A 17556-nucleotide genomic window follows, 5' to 3' on the forward strand; every position below is an offset into this window, starting at 1 on the left:
AAGTGCGTTGTGGGGTATCAAGAGAACAAAAGAGGGGAGGGGAAGCGCGTTCCCTACAAAGCGAGCACTGCAGCCACAGAAACGCACGGCTAATTTGGGGGTGCCCTGGAAATGCAGTCACATAACTTGTTTTTCTAAAAATAGAAAATTCTGGCACATAAATCTGGGTGCGAAGCTGTACAAAAACACAGGTCTAACTGGCGTATAAGGGAGGTGGTTCGGTGTGACCGGGTTCCTGACAGACAGCGCGTTAAAGCGGCACGGGTGGAGGGCAGCGCCCTGGCTGAGAGGTTGGCATGAGTCCGGCCGGAGCAGCGTAGTGGGTAGTGGCGCTCGCTCGTCCAAGTGCCTGGCATGTGCCGAGAATCTGCCTGAAGCACGAGGCGCCCTGTCCCTCTTCAGCGGTGGGCCGCTCCTGTGACAGTGGTTTGTAATTAGCACACACACAATAGAGACCCTCTATGGAAGACCGGGCTTTTACCACTGCTCCTTTTCGGTGCGTTTCTTCGCGCGCAGCCCAGGCTCCCACAACTTCACTTCTCCCAGCACCTCTCAGTGCGTGAGGCGCTCTTCGTGTCACCTGAAACCTTGGGGTTTAAGTTTGTGAGAACATAAGCGCCGAGCACAGTGGAGCGGCGAGCCCGAGCGGGGGTAAAGTTTGGGGTCGGCGTGGAGCTAGGCTCGCCGGGGAGCCGCTGCCGTCCCTCGCTGTCCGTCGGCGCGGAGCCTGCCCTGGGCGGGGAGGGGACAGCAAGGCTGGTGCGGAAGTGGGGGAGGCGGCGGCTCTGGGAGCTCATTTCTGCTGCGCCGCTGCCGGGGCCGGAGGAGGATCCAGGGCGGCACCGGGGCTGAGCAGGCACCGTCGGCCCCAGAGCGGCGCAGGGAGCGGGGGACGGACGCCCGCACAAAGGAGGCTCCGAGGGCGGACCGGGAGCGGCCCCTGAACCGGGCCGGCGGGCGAGGGGAGGACCCTCCGCGCCAGAGCAGAGGCGCCCGCCCCCGCCGCGCAGCTGGAGTGCGCCGGGTCTGATCCCCTCTGCCAGACCCTCTCCTCGGTTCGGCTGGCGAGCTCCTCCGAGATGCCGACCGCCGACTCCGTGCAGCCCCCCGAGCCGCGCCTCTACCCCCGGCTGCGCCCCGGGGCCCCTCCCGAGCCGCGCCGCAGGGAGTCCCCCAAGCAGCAGTCCGGGGGATCCCCGGGGGCCGGCGGGCTGGAGCACACCCCGCCGCCCCGGCCGGAGCACGGGCAGGCCGCTAGCAGGGAGCCCGGGCTGCGCTCGCCCGAGTCCCCGCTGCCCCCGCAGCAGGACGGCGCCTCTTTCTCGCCCCCCTCGGGGTCCTATTTCCACTCCTTTTCGCCAGGGTCCTCGCCGCCCTTCCTCTTCCCCCTCCTGGAGCCCCCCAGGACCCGCTCCCGGTCCCGCTCCGGTTTCCTGCTTAGTCTACAGCCAGGTGTCCAGCAGCACCCTGGGGGTGCCCACTACCAGCTGGGGTCAAGCCTAGAGGGGGCAGGGAGCCCTCACCACTACCAGCACCACCATCAACAACAGCACCACCACCAACCACAGCAACACCTTCTCCATCAGCACCACCAACAGCAGCATCCGCAGTACCCTCCCCAGCATCACCTGGGGGCACCGCCGCTAGGTAAGGCTGCAGGGCACTAGCCCTATAAATTACTGAGTTTCTTTATTGGGACGCTGGTGACAATTGGAAAGTATTGTTAGCGTTCTGTAGATATTTTGACTACACTGTCCATGTTGCAGGAGATCAGTTTTTAGTCGGGGGTAAGGGCAGCGCTGTTGAATATTGACTCAGAAGTTAGTTGTTGCCGAAAATGTGTGGTTGCTGTCCAAAACATTCATTAAAGTCAGTGGTCCCATAATACACTGGCTGCACCAAGCCTAGGTGTGAGACTGATGAATGCAAAAGAGTGACTACTGCAAAGTGTGAGACTCGCATCGACTGCTCCAGGGTGTGGGACTCACATTAAATGCCAAGAGTTAAGTTGCCACGCGGTGTTAGACTCACCTCCAGTGTGGGAAAACCTTGGTCTACTGGTGGTCTGTGTGCCAACCCCACGTGAAGCGTAGTTTGACAGCTTTCTTTCTTTAACTAAAGCGTTAATGCTTCAAAACGTGTTTTTAAAAATTTCCTGCTTAACCATGGCTCACTCAAGGCCATGTGGCATCCGCCCTCCTTTTCTGCAGAAAATTCTTGCCATTGGGTGTTCCCAAATGTTGACAAGCATGCTTCAGGTCAGTGCATGCTATTAACGCTCAAACGCAACAGCTGTGTTTCTGGGGGAACATGCGTTAACCTAAATGCACAAAAGGGGGTTTTCTTTTGGCTGTGTGTAGAATTGGCACGTGCACCGCACGTTGTTTATTTTTATTTTTTTGACAGTGCTGCTGGACAGGACGCTGTGCAGCCCAGGCTCTGCGGGAGAGGGAGTGGGGAGTAAGGGGCGGGAAAATCTGAAGTTCGTCTTGGGAAATACATGAAGCACCGACATTTTTTCCTCTAGGCGGACGCCAGGTACATGGAAGGTGCGGTGGGTCTCGCATTAGTTTTTACATTGACAGTTCCGGCGAATTCATCAAGGCGCCCATAATAACAGAAAATAGTCCATATCAGAACGACGACCGTATAAGAGTTGGGCAGTGAAGAGCATGATGGACAGTCAACAGTGCTTCAGACGGGGCAAGCCAGAGAGATGTGAGGCAGCAGCAAATGTTAATGAACCTGTGCAGGTTCTTTCTAGCAGTTTTTAACGAGGTAGTTCTTTTAATTCTTAGTAATACCTCCCAGTGCAACCACAGCGGGCCTCATGTTAATGTTCAGCAAGGCTTTAAATGGGGCATTCTTTGCACTATTTTTGATGGGCAGCACCCAGTCACAGATTCATATGTTTAAATATAAAGTATTGTCATACCATGCACCGGAGTCACTGCAAGTAGTGCAGCAGTGTCAAAGGAGAGTCAACATTCTCAAACTGGCAACGTTGTGTCTTAAATCCTATTGTTTGAAAAAGGCTGTGGAGCTGGTTGAAACCTGTCGAGATGATGTTTATTTGCACATTGCACTTTGCATTTTTTTCACCAAAATCATGGCTGGAAATTAGTATATTTTGTACTGCTTTGTAGGGGTGACTTTCTCTTGTTTGCTGCTGGAGTGATCAGAGCATGCCATGGAAAGAGGGTGACCCTTCCATATTGGTGTGTTTTTTTGACAATTAGGTAACATGATGTACGCATTTACTCACCCATAGGTGCTGTCCTTTTATGTGCCCTTCCACCATGCAACGAACTATGGGGTCGTTGACTTGCAAATGGATGGTTCCTTCAACTGTACCCAGTGCTTTAAATGGAAAAATAGAAGTGCAGGGACTCTGTACCAGAGTACCTGCTTGTTTTTGAGAAGTGCTGGTACTCTCCCATTAAAAGTATTACATTTCTCTTATGGAGTGCCAGTATGTTCCCTTTCAAAATAAAAAAGTGCTGGTACTCAGTACCGGACAGCCCTGGCCCATTTAAAGTACTGGCTGTACCATAACGTGGTTTTGATAGCACATTGCACCAAGTGTTGTGCAACGAGTTAAAGTTTAGATCCTTTATCAAGGAATATTTGCCTCTAGAACCACAATATGTGATGACACCTTATTTTGAAGTTAGAGAAACACTAACTGACACAACCTGGCATCATCTTGATCAATAACTGTGCTTCAACTGATAGCTTACTGTTACTCATGTTACCTTTTTTAGGTCTGACCTAAAGACTGTTTTAGCTGTATGGTTACCACATCCTTTCCAAAAGTATAGTCAAATAAATCATGCATGCATAAATACAGGGCTAGGAATCAGCCATCTTTATCCAGTGGTCTGCTGAAGTGTCCTTTGCATTCTGCTTCCGCTCACCACAGCATGCAGCGCATAACAGTAGGTAAGCCCACTTCATCCATCCATCGGCTTCCCTCACTGTAGTGACCCAATTTTTCCTGATCACATGTGCACACCCATCTAAAAACGAGTGCACTTTAGTGATAGGGCTGATGGTCTGCCGGGTCACTTCTTTAATTTTTGCCCCTTTTTTGCACATTACAGATGTTTGAAAAAAGAAACACATTAAAAAATATGCACACTTCAAGTCCCAGACTTATTGGTTTTGCCAGTGCTCGTTTAGTTTTTGTTCTTATTATCCTCATTGTGCAGTCCACCTTTCGGCAGCTTGGCACTTCTTTCCTCACACTCTTTACCTTCTCCATTCCCATATTTATTAGAAGGTGGCACAGCGGTGTTCCTTGCCAGCAGACAGACTCCGAGCTCTGGTGGAGCTTTGGGAGAAGGCCTGGTTCGGACCGGTGGGCAGCGCGAGGCAGCTTTGGTGCTGTGAGTGTATCCACCTCCAAGAAGTCTAGTGGTGCACCCTCCGTTCACTCTAGTGCCTGGTGACCGACAACAGTGTGCGCTATATAAAGAAACTCGGTCACTTAATTCTGGTGTGTCCCAATTGAATCAAAAGCAAGAGGCCACCTGCCTCCAGAGCTGGAAATTCTTTGCCAAATAGTGCATTCGTTTGTCACTGCTGGACACTTGTGAGTCACAAGATTACTGCGCCGCAACTCGGGGTTTGGATGTATTGTGCCACACAGAGCTTCCTTCTTCCTAATGAAAAAGTATATTTACAGGAGTAGTCCCAATTTCAGCCAGACAGCCATCTTAAAGGGCTAAAAACAGTTTTTTCACATTGTGTCCCCTGTGCCTTAGTAAGTAATTCTTTTTGAAGTTGTTTAGACATAGGATATTGTATTTTATTGTGTCCAGGTTTGCAGCATGAGCAGGCCCTGTTGTAGGGTTCTAGCAAGACTTTTTTTTTTTAAAAGATGTCATTTAACAAAATAAAATCATGAAAGTTCTGACGATTACACTCCGTTTAGTTTTTAGTTTTTGCCTCTTAACCATCCAATACACTGAAAGTCTTGGCGTCGCTGTCGCCGGCTTTGTTCAGTTTGTTCAGAAAAGGTACTCAGGAGTGAGTCAGCACACTTCACTGTTAAGGTCCTTGAGATGACGTCAGCTGCTTTTGTCAAGAGATGATTTTGAGTAAATGGTCACGTGTCAGTTGCTCTAGTGGTTTCCTCTTGAAAAATTTCCATCAGTCCTGCTGTTCACACCACCTTCCTTCTAAATACTTCCTTGCTCCTAGGTTCGAGTATTCCACTGCGGGGCTTCCTCGCTCCCTCACAGTGCTCTCCTTAGAGTTGCTCCAGATCAAAGGCGGATACTGAAATGTAAAGTCCGAACCCCAAAAATAGATGCTTGTGTCCTCCACCTACAACCATTGGTACAATTTGCACACTGTTCCAAACAGTCCTTAAAAAGAAGACAGAAACAAAAAATACGTAGTGGATCCATGTTGCGTGGTCTTTGAACATCCTTCTGACCTGATATCCATGACGTCTCCACTGATGTATGTCACTAAAAAGCATTGGTGAGGGGACGCAGTCGCACTAGGCCATATCTTTTTTAATTGTCTGGCGTTTTTTCTGCTTTGGGGCTATCTTGAGCTATTTTATCCAAATATTATAGCACTCCACATTCAAATGTAGCAAATGTGTTTATAATATTAAGAACAGTAAATGTTAGTGTAACTGTGCCTTAAATTCGATACCCTCATTTCCCCTGTAGCATTACGTTTGAACGTAGCAATATTTGCTTGACTATTGCATGGCATGTGACACAGGGGGTGAGAGCCTGCCCAGATCCTTGCATGTTGCAGGTTCTAGTATGTTACATTAGCTCTGTTCATCCTTTCTACGATAATAAAGCGAGTCCTGCTGACTTGGATCGTTGGCACCCATACCCACAGTCTCACCTAGTCCATGCAAATACTTATTCTCACTTCCTGCCTGTGTTTTGCCCCCTACCCTGTCCTGGAAAGGAATGCTGCAATTACTCCGTGTATTCGAAGCACCCCGACAGGCTGAGCCAATGTGAGAATTTCATGCAGGCTTAAAAAGTCTTCCCTCTTATTGGAGAATTGAGAGTGGACCCGGCCAGCCAATCAGGTTATTCGGATTGCAGTCTATAATTGCTAGTTTAGGACTGCATGAGATACTCTCTCAGAACAAACTATTCATGCAAAGCTCTGATAATGTACCAGGAGAAGCTGCTGATGGGTGAGGCGAGACAAAATGGTGAGATTGCTGTGACATGGATTTGGAAATGCCTTTATTGACTTTGAAGCTGGTCAGCCTCACCGGGTGTTTGTTAAACTGCCTGTGCGCGCTCACCACTGGCGATAGTCCATACATACCATCGTTGACTGGTTCTTTAGTGGTGTTACAGACTATTTAAGGCCTCAGAGCATTGCCTTTTTTTTCGTGTGCTCAAAACATTCATTATTAAGGGTGGACTGACATTAATTGGGCAGTACATTGTGCCAGTTAATTGATATTTATTTATTTTATTTTATTTATTTATTTATTTAAAGAGTTTTATATAGCGCTGGCTAGACCCGAAGGTATCAGAGGGCTTTACATGAGAATCAACAATGTAACAGAAAAAGATCAACAATTATACAATACATCAAAAAAATAGGCAGTACATTAGCAGAGGAGAGAAAGGAGAGAGAAAAGTAGTGGAGGGTGCAGGAGAGGTGAGAAAGGGAGGATAAGGGAAGAGACAACAAGGAGAGACGAAAGGAAGTCTGTCTAAAGACCGACTGGGTAGGTGACGACTAAGGAGGGAATCCACAGCCCAGCTCCTCTATAGCTAAACCAGGTAGCTCCATCGGGCATCAGACAAAATAGTTCAGTCTCAACACATTGACAGAAGGAGAGACATAAATAGAGGGAGGATGTGGGAAGAGACGACGGGCGAGACGAAAGGAAGTCTGTCTAAAGACCGACTGGGTAGGTGACGTCCAAGGAGGGAATGCCCGAACTGTCTCCCCTATAGCTAAACCAGGTAGCTCCATCGGGCATCAGACAAAATAGCTAGATCTCAATTGACGAGGAAAAATTCACAGATAAACAGGCGGGGGGGCCTAAGGGCCAGAACAGGTGAGGGCAAAGGTCAGTAGCAGGAAAGTGGAGAAGAGTAGAGTAGAGTGGGGAGGGGTAGGGGGAGAAGTGAGATAAGGTCAGGAGAGACGCAGGAGGGTTTGTTGCGGCTGTCATTTTAGGCAGGTACAGGCAGTATTTCAAGAGTGATCACTGTGTGGGGTGACGGTATCGGAGAGCGCCCAAAGGTGACTGCGGGCCACTATAAGAGTGTCAGGCTTGGCATGCTAGGCGTAGCATCGCAGCTTATATTTGTTTCACCCTGGCACAAATAGAAGGCAGAGCTGTTCTCGGGGAACCTCATGTGAGCCTCAGCCCAGACGCCTCAGAAGGTAGAACCGCCGTACAGGGAGCAAGGTCCGTTCTCCCCACCTCTGCTTTCACCGCTTCTCACAGCTCAGGGATTTAAAGGGAGATCAGCCCCAGGAGTAGTGCCACATTCAAAGTATCAGGCATAGGCCCCGGCGGTCATGTTAAAGTCAGGCATTCCCAAATGGTCTTCTGGTGGACAAGGATGTGCAGGTATCACTGTGGCTCCCCAGCTCCATTGACTCATTCATGCCTGCAGCTGCCCCCCCATCAGCCCCCTGGAATCGCTCACCTGTAGTGGGTGGAGAGGGGGAGCCCGAACTCCGTGCTATGTAAATGTAAATGTAAATGTGGGTGTACTTGTAAAGTGCACTGCGACTCCATGGAGTATCCTGGCGCTGAAGACCGCTGGGGAACCCGTCCTGGTTTTCCCTGTGAGATGGTCCCTTTCTGGGTATCTCCAAGGTGAATTTCAAAAGAGAGGGTACCCCACTGTCACCAGGGAACAGGGCGCAAAGACAAAAAAGTCAGAGGGAAATCCCTGGGATATGTTTGTTAGTCTAAGATATCTATACCCATGCAGTTGCACTATAGCATCTAATTTACAGACTACTATAGATCACTGTCCAACAGGAAGAGATTTACATAATAATTTCCACAAAGAAAAATATTTGTTAACAATCTAGTTCTTTATTAAAAAAAGAATATTTCACAATAAAAATGCACACATTTAAAATTTCAAAGGAACTTTCCCTGAAAAGTAAAAGTTAATATATGAAATATGAATAGACAATACAGTAATAGAGCATACGAGTTCATGCACAACACATTATATATCATAAACGACAAAAAAAAATTTTGTTACCAAAGTCAACATATGAAACAAAGCAAAAGACCCCTTTTAAAACAGTGGCACTTAGATATTTTTACCACTATGGATTTCTGGATCCACTGGCCTAAAGTGACATGTACAATCTTACACAAGTGCGACAAAAATACATGTACATCCAGTGTGTATTTAGGCTTAAAGTGGATTCTCTCGTTCAGAAATGCTCTATTACTGTATTGTTAACACATATTTTTCTTTGTGGAAATTATTATGTAAATCTCTTCCTGTTGGACAGTGATCTATAGTAGTCTGTAAATTAGATGCTATAGTGCAACTGCATGGGTATAGATATCTTAGACTAACAAACATATCCCAGGGATTTCCCTCTGACTTTTTTATCTCCAAGGTGAAACCAGGCATCCCCGGCGTCTGTGGGGGGCCGTTGTAGAGATGAGGCAAGCTTAATGCCCAGAGTTGCCGAGTGTGTTCCCTGGAGTAGGCACCGAGGCGAGAATTATCGAGTCCGTTTTGACCCTGGTCAACGACCCTACCGCGTCGGGAATTGAACACTGGTCCCGGGCCGTTCTCTGCTTACGGGTCTGCCGCCTCTAACCAGTGAGCCACACCACTCCACTATGCAGCCTCTCTGTGCCAGTCTTGGAATGGGTAAGATTTCTGGGCTGCCACCACACCTTAAGCCCGTTCCTCACTCGGAATCAGTATACCAATGGGGGGCCTTGGGGAGATTGTGGGGATCCTTCAGCAGGCGGATGCCGATTCGAGCAAGGTGCCGCCCGCCATTTTGCGGAGGTCGTGTGTCCGCAGAGCTTCCCCATCACTGCTCTGGTCCGTGAGTGCAGCTTCGCCGCACTGCAAAGTCCGCCGGTGAAGTAGCCTTCAGGGAGCCCAGAGAGACAGTTCGGCACCTTCTCGGGGATTAAGCACCCCCGCCTCAGGTCCGCTGTGTCCGCGATGCGGCCGCCATTTCGCGGGACTCTTGTCCGTCTTATAGGTGCACACCTCCGAGCATGAGATCAGTGAAATAAGGCTCGGTGTAATGAAGAGATGAGAGCAGGTTAAAGCGCATCAGATAAGGATTAGCTCTATTTCAGACAGCAAGACTTTTGTGTTGATATCTCAACACAAAAGCTGTGTTTGCGTAAGTATACATGTTGTAATGCTGAATTTAAAACCGACATGTACCCATTTCTGTGTGATGCGCCACTATCTACATGTTATTACCTAGTGGGATGATTGGGCTGTCATCCGGCCCACCCATGTTTCAGCTATTTCTTAATTTTTTTCCCTGTAGTTTTATATAGCACTAACTTGACCGAAGGTATCGGGTATCAGAGCGCTTTTCATGAGCACCAATTGTTATATAAGGACACATTCATTTTTGTTAGGCACGGGAGATTACGTGAATTGCCCAGAATCACAGGATTTTGAGCATCCTTGCCAAGACGCGAACCTTGTTCCCCAGATTTGAAGTTGACTGCTCTAGCCATTAGGCCACATCCTCTCCATATCCTCTTTATCTAAATTAGAACATTTTTAACTTATGCTTTTGGTCTTGTTCTTGTGTGTTTCGTTTTATTCAGTTAGCATTGATATTGTTGTTTTTTTTTTTACGCGTGGTGAAGTAACTTCGTAGTAGAAAAAACATTGTCATAAAAAATAATATGCTCTAAGAGAATTTTTTGTTGTTGCATAGTTTGACTCCTTTGAAAAAGGGGGCTGATTTGCAGGCCTAGAATTAATGTCATGGAGTGTGTCCACTCCGAGCACCACACTGAGCCATTATATTGCCCCGGTTTATATTGCAGTGGATTTAAACTCCGCTCCCCCAGCTCGAATGGATTAAAAGACAATTCTCTGTTCAGTTTGGATCGAGCAGTTCCGTATTATAGTCTTTCTGACACGTTTTGCTTCTGAGACATGGGGTATTTTCTTCTGGTAATGAATGCTTACCATGAGGCGCCCTGGGGGCAGTTTTACATTTAATCATTTCTTAACATCAGATACAAACAAATATTGATTCTGTCAGTAGGTCTCAGCTTTGGGACCTGTTGCCTTTGCCAATGGTTTTCAGCAAAGCTGTGCAACAGTCCTGATGCTGAACAGCACAACTAAGAATAACCCCAAAAAAGCGCTGTGACGCAGTAGCCTTTTTTTCTTATTAGGTCGAGGCCTCGTCCGCACTGCTGTAAACAGTCGCCGGAGCCGAAGATTTAATGTTGTCCAGAATGGGGGCTTGTTTACAAATCTAAATTGGATCGGAAAATAAAAACGTAGTGTAAAAAAATGTCTTTTAATTTTTTTTATTATTCTTTGAGGTGGGGGGGAAGCAACACAGGGTGCAGGTGGGGGAGGAAGCGAAATGGGGCAAAGCAACAAGAAGGGCAGAGGCTGGAAGCCACAGGGGTGAGAGAGAGGAACTTGGAGCATGGGGGAAAGAGAAGCACATGGGCTAGAGAAAGGAATGTGGAGTTGTTGGCAGGAACATATGAGCTTTAGACACGGAGCTTGGCAGAGGGGGCAAGAACAGTATACGAGGGAGACAACTGGAAAACACATGTACTATTGTAGAGTGCTTAACCAAAAAGAATAACATTGTGCTTCAAAAGTGAGCAGTGAATGAGCACAAGTAATGAATCCATGTTTCAGGGAAGGGACATCACAAGTAAAGGAAGTGAAGCACACACAAGCTGACAACAAATCAACCAATGGTAAGCAGCGGGCAGGCTCTATGCCCACAGTAAACAGACAATAGGTCTTTCGACGACAGTTTGCGTTGTCTGGTACGATACCAAAAAATGTCAACCACCTGCTCACTTTCTTTTTACCAGAGCCTATCAATCCGTGTTTCTCATCGTCTTGGTATGGTAAGACTTGCATGCAAATCAAACACTTTTTTTTTACTGTAAGTTATTTTGTTATGGTGCATTGTAACTTTGGTATAGTCTGGAAAACTCGACTTGTATTTGCTTGTGTACTGTGTAATTTAGTTTTATTTTCGGGTGTTTTTGATTAGGGCATGGAGTGCTAGTTAAGATTTTACCTCAGTGAATGGGTTATAAATTATTGTTTTCAAAACCATTGTGGAAGGGACTGCTCAGAGAATTAGCTGCAATTTCCTTGGGAAAAAAGCTATATTGTTTGTAGTTATTCCTTCTATATGTAAGAATATAAAGAATAAAACACACAATTCGTAGAGGATGAGACCTTTTGAATGACGATAGCAAACGTTGCCTGCAGTCTCTCAAAAACGTCATAACCTGTAGACAAGCACAGCTGGACACGTGGTTAGTGGATTAATGTGAGCAGTGCATAGATCTGTGTGTAGCCTGCTGGTCACAGTCGACCTTTGCATTTTAGGCTTTGCTATCTCATTCTTCCAAAGCTGATTTAAGAGTGAGTATTGCTCAGGTGTTTTAATATAAATCCGAGTGCCAATTGCCGCTACATAAAATATTGGTATTATTAATCAGGGGTATGATGCCAAGAGATAATGGGAAGCGAATATGTGTAGGAGTCGTCGCATTATCATCCAGTTTACAGTAGACCCAGTGAGGGATTCTTGGATCAAAACTAGGTTTGGACTTGAGGAGACAGGACTATATTGTGGCTAGACTCAGGCCTACTTCTGGTTTATGATTTCACCTTGACACGCTTAATTCGTTCATACCAGCCAAGCTGTGGCATTGGACAGGAACTGGTAGAGCTTACCTGTCCCTGTGAGCAAGGGTATATTTGTCCTCTCTCTGGCAAAGGTAAGGAGTGGTGAAATACGGTGCATGGAAAAAGGAGGGCATAAAGCCTATGAAGCTGTCCTAAGTATACTTCAAGAATTTTCCCGATCTTTTTTGCCATCTCTTAATGCTTGCAGCATCTCCAGGGCTTCCGTATCAAATGCAAAAATCAGCCTACTTGTGTGATCAGCGAAAAACCACACGAGACAACCAACCATATTGTGTGCATTTCAAAGGGAAGGTGAGAGGAATAGGCTTCCTACTCTGATGTGCAACATCCCACCGCCATCTTGGCCCTGTTTGTTTGTTAGAAGATAGCTATCCAGTGTTTGGGCATCAGGAATCCACAACCTCAATGCTGCGGTGATGGTCCAGTAAGGGCAGGCATAGAAAACGCCCAGTTGCAAGACTCGCAGGACTGCAAACCGCACCAAGCGCAATAGGGTTATGGAAATAATTGTTCTGTTGCTTGCAATGCAGGACATTACCCTGTGGCGCACACTGCCTCGTGAGGTAGGTTAGTTTCTGCCATTGCATCTATCTAAAGAAGTATTGGCAAAATCACTAGATCTGACTTGCACTTTGAGTCCTTGCTTAAAAGATTTAAAACAGCCTGTTGCTGTGAAAAAAGACGAACCGAAGACAAATGCTTTCTGTTTGTAATTGTTTTATAAGAAACAGAATGTAATAATGCGTGATGGTTCATTTTGTTTTTGAGATGGAAGATAGTCCTTTCTGCTTTACGGTGAAATCACTCTTGGGAAGTAGGATGATACACCAAACAGCCAATAGTAAGTGATGAGAAGGATATACTGCTGAGCGGAGTGATAACTCACATGTATATTTTAAAGTGTAGGTAACAGTAGGCATCCTACAGTTGTGCTATCAAGGCCGACCTAAAATCTTGTGTTACCTGAAGACTCATTGGAGCTATTCAAAAATGTAAACACTGACCCCCCTCCCTTATCCTGCCAAAAATCACTCAAAGAAACTCTGCTTCTTGCTGCTTTTACTACCCCCAAAAAAACGCACCAATAAGCATTTGAAATGTTTTGTTGGCCCTGTGCTTAAAATACAGCAGTGTAGCCTGTCGGATTTATTTCAGCTATTGAGTGAAATCCAACTCTCTCACTGAGTACTTTGAAGGAAATAACACGATGGTGGGGGGTATAATATAAAATATGTTTTATTTTGTTTGTTTTTTGCTTACAATAACAGGAATACACTTTTCTGTGATGTTTAAACAGCGCCGAGCAGTCTTTCTGGAGATTGAGAAGTGATCCAAACGTAACACAAAAATGTACATGTGAAGGACCCCCCCCCCCCGTTATGCAAAACATCCTGTTAAAGCACTGCATGGTACCAACCCTATAAACGCCTTCAAAAGAGCTCATTCTTAATGTAGTAACTGAATTAACAGCTAGATTCATCAAGGTAAATTGCGCTCGCAAAGGGCCAGATTCTGAGAATATGGCCCTTTGTGAGTGCAATTTTTACATTTGGGATTCATCATCCCAAATGCAAAAATCGCTATTTGCGAAATCGCATATTTGCGAGGAATTGGATTTAAGGAATCTCTATTAGAGATTCCTTAAATGCAATTCATTAACCAATTTGAAATTGCGAATTCACAATATTTGGTCGCTATTTACCACGAAGTCTGACTTCGTGGTAAATAGCGAAAAAATAGTAAAAAGCACTTAATTGCATTTTTCACTGTTGCATGTTACACACACACATGTCCTTTGGACGTGTGTGTGCGCAACACCTGTGTAAATTTGCATTTCAGGGGTGCTACAGGGTGTCCTTTGGACACCCCTGGCACCCTTGAAATCGCTATCTTATTTGCGATTAGCAAATTGCTAATCGCAAATAAGGAATACTCCCCATTCATTCCTATGGGCCTTTAGGCCCATAGGAATGAATGGGGAGTTATTCCTTATTTGCGATTAGCAATTTGCTAATCGCAAATAAGGAATGTGTAGGAATCGCAATTTATTTTGAGATTCCTACATAAATCCTGTTTTGCGAGTTTATGAATCGCTATTAAAGACTCGCAAAACGGGTCTTTGATGAATCTACCTGTTAGTGCTTTAGTGTGATAGCGGGGCGTTCTGAAAACTGCTCTAGCAATTTTCTGGTTATTTTACTACTATGGCAGTCATCTACCTATGGACATAGCCCTTATTCGTATATGCACCTACCTCTTTCGGCTGGAAAATCCTGATTTTCTTTAAGCAAAAAAGATCGTAATTTATTGTTCTACCAGTTAAAATTATCTCCACTCATATGCAAGTCAAAGTGGGAATTAAGTACCCACAATTTGTGTTCTTTTTATTTTTGGTCTCCCTCATAGGTGTTTCGAAATGCAGGCATGTTTCTTTCAGGCTCTCTACCGACTTGCATCATTTAAACTTCTTGTCTAGGACCCCACGTTCCGTTCATGTGGCCTTTCCTGTTCCAACGCCTGCTTTTCCTTCAAACTTCCCAGTCAAAGCTGGGAATTATGGTGTACTTATTTTTTAGTGCTTGGCTATTTAGTGCACTCACTGTCTCGAAGAGACATGTTTAATCTGTGGGCTTTAGCCCGCCCACAGGTTTCCCATTTGCTCGCTCCATCGTCTGTCTCATTCTTTGTCACCATTTGTTCCTGGCATGCATGGTCATGCCTATTCTTGTGCTTAGCTCCCCCCCCCCCCCCCACCTAGAATATGGGCCAAGTAATTGTGATCATCCACTGCTCCCGTTTTACGACCATTTTGCAACCTACTTTTTTCTTTCTATTCAGCGCTGTACAAAGTGCTTGTGCATTTACCAGCTCTGTCTCCTCCCACCCGCCCTCATGGGCTGTCCACAGATTACTCCTTGCCCCGTCACTGATTTTTCCCATTGTTGCTGCTTTTCGATTTCCCCCCACCTCTTCCCTTCATTGCTGCTTGCTTCCTCTCACCTCCCAGTGCCAGGGGCAGAACACAGGCCCCTGCCGCCCCCGCGGTGCTGGGGAGGGGGCAAGCTCCAGCCGGGCCCACTCAGCACAGCACTCTGGCTGCAGAGCTCGTGACTGAGCCTGGAGGGGGCCTCACCCTCGTGCCTTGCAGGGAGTCCCCATTGGGTTTTGTTATGCCAGTGCCCAGTGCTTGCCCCATAAACAGATAACCCCATCCCACATTATTGATTTTAATTTGTTGTTGCCTTCTGTTTCCCCCACCTCCTCCAGCCCGTCTCTGCTTGCTCCCTCACTCCGCTTGCCTCGACCCCAAATCACTACTCCTTTGACCCTGTCACTGCTTTAAACCCCCATTGTAGTCTGTTTTGTTCTAGTGATTGTGGCTTTCTGCCTTTTAATGTCCTGTTAGTGTATAGCTGGCATGCTGATTGGAGCATGTGTGCACAGCTGCTATTACTTAGCACACGTGTAGTCTCAGTTTATTATCCATGTGTTTGGGTACTAGGTGTGTGCGCATGTGTTTACACTATACGTGGTCGGGCAAGGGTGTTTTTAGCTGGAAAATAGACCTCAAGTGAATCAGGTATGTGATATCACAGGACGCCCGAATAGGGACCCCTCCCCCACCTCACGCGCCGGAAGGTGCGTTGCAATCCGTGTCCCCTGCCATCAGTTAGACGGACAACACGTGTACTGGCAGGATTTCCTGCATTCCCCTCTGACACACGGAGGTGACGAGGACTGCGATCAGTGCCCAGACGAGGCGGTGAGGAGTGCGGAGGATCCCGACCAGAGCCCAGCCGAAGGAAGCAAGGTCCGAGGTGTGAAGAGGCCCACCAGTTTTCCGAAGTTTTCCGAAGTTTTCCGAAGTTTTCCGAAGTTCCGAGTCGAGTCCAGTCGAGTTTTCCGAGGCCTTCTGTTTTCCGTGCTTCCCGGTGAGTACCATTGCTGGGTCGTATCTAGACGGGTTTGGGTACGCAAGTCCGGTCTGCACTGTTTTTAGGCAGTGTATCTGTACTGTTTAGCAGTATATAAAGTATTCCGAATTTCTGCACTGTTACAGCAGTGTATCTGTATCGTTGAGCGGTACATTCAGAGTAGGGGGAAGTTAACTATGTCCTTAAATGTTTCATGTGATTAATGTCGTGGTATGAATGTGATTGTTTTTGTGCATTATTGTGTTTTTGTATAAATAGTTACAGTTGACATTAAGTATCAAGGATCAAGCATTCCAGTATCAAGTAGGCACAATGCCGTTTTTCAACAAATTAAAGCAGATAGGAACTAGGAAAGGGATGTTAGAGGAAGAGATTCCAATCCCCCCTAGGGACACTCCAGGTAATTTCATGTATAATAAGCATGGCATAGACGCCATCTTGTATCTAGAGTTATGGACAGATTATACCAAGCACCTAGAGGAAAGATACCGATGGCCAGTTAACGGAACATGGGATGCCGAGTGCATCATAAAGGTAGAAGAAATATTACGGAAAAAGAAATCGAAATATTACGGAAAAAGAAACCCTTCATGATATATCGATCCTCATAAATCGATCGGTTTGTTCTTGTAACATTATATGTTCGTCTTTCTTTCTTTGACTGTTTGAGAGGCAACTGGAATGCTCAATGCAGGATGTGGCACACAGTCCACATATCGCTGGCCCACACTGCAGGCATAGACAACAACTGAATACTATAACAAGACCAATGCCTAGGAAGGATAAGATCTTCCATCCCCAAGCTGTTAACGTAGTCCAGAACCAACCGGACCAAGTCCAGGTGCCTGGATTCTGATGTATCTGATTTGCAATTTTATGTAAACGGGTGATAGCTTGATAGACAGATGGTGCATTTTGTGGAATGAAAACACAGCAACTTGACCCGATGACCTTACAGGCTCCACCTCTATCTGCCAAGATGACGTCAATCACAAGACGATTTTGAAGGACAACAGTCCGTATAGCAGACTGCTCCTCTGTTAGGTTACCTAGAGCGGAGGCAGTTTCGTTCACTACTGCTTCAAGTGTTCTCGTTAATCTGCGTATTAATTTACTGTTTTGGACAGGTCCTAGGAAGAAAAAGAATCCTTTATTGAAATCAGTGTACTGTTCCCATGCCGTTTCTGTGTAGTCGACAAGGGGAATATCTCTTTTGGGTCTATTCGGTGCTAGATTCGTGTTTCTATGGTAATCAGGAGGAGCTAGGAAAACAGGTGGCAGAAGGAATGCAATGTAACAGGTACCGTCCCAATCTGGAGGCAAACGTATGTATGCGGTATGACCACAAACAAAATAGGAATGACTGGTAGCTTTAAAAGACGATTTACCATGGTCACTGAACTCGACCACAGTAGTGCATTTACTATGACCTAAGTGTACTGAACCTTTCTTGCTAACACATAATTCACCTGTGACTGGTAACACTAACATATGGGGCAAAACTGGAGCAGTTTCAGATTCAACAGTGAGGATCATAAGGCTAATTGTGTAATTACCTAATCCATATACTTCATTTTCTAGATCAGTTCCTATTCGAGTGGGAAGTCCCTCTTTATCAGGATAACAGACGTTGAGCAGGACTAAGTTCAAGTTTCCCCAAACCCAGCCCCCATCGAAAACAGCAATATCAGGATCTAAAGAGTTAATTATTTTAAACC

General features: G+C 46.2%; 1 protein-coding gene across 1 annotated transcript in view; it reads left to right on the forward strand.

Annotated features, from left to right (window-relative positions):
- Positions 1-758: 758 nt before the first annotated feature.
- RNF38 (ring finger protein 38) overlaps positions 759-17556 on the forward strand; it is a 759966-nt gene continuing 743168 nt past the window's right edge. Inside the window, exon 1 of the mRNA XM_086961661.1 lies at positions 759-1647. Coding sequence (XP_086817787.1) covers positions 1080-1647 — 568 coding nt within the window. The 5' untranslated portion in view covers positions 759-1079. The remainder of the gene's footprint in view (positions 1648-17556) is intronic.

The sequence above is a fragment of the Lissotriton vulgaris genome, chromosome 3_1, assembly GCF_964263255.1.
Source record: "Lissotriton vulgaris chromosome 3_1, aLisVul1.2, whole genome shotgun sequence".
In the NCBI taxonomy this organism is placed as follows: domain Eukaryota; kingdom Metazoa; phylum Chordata; class Amphibia; order Caudata; family Salamandridae; genus Lissotriton; species Lissotriton vulgaris.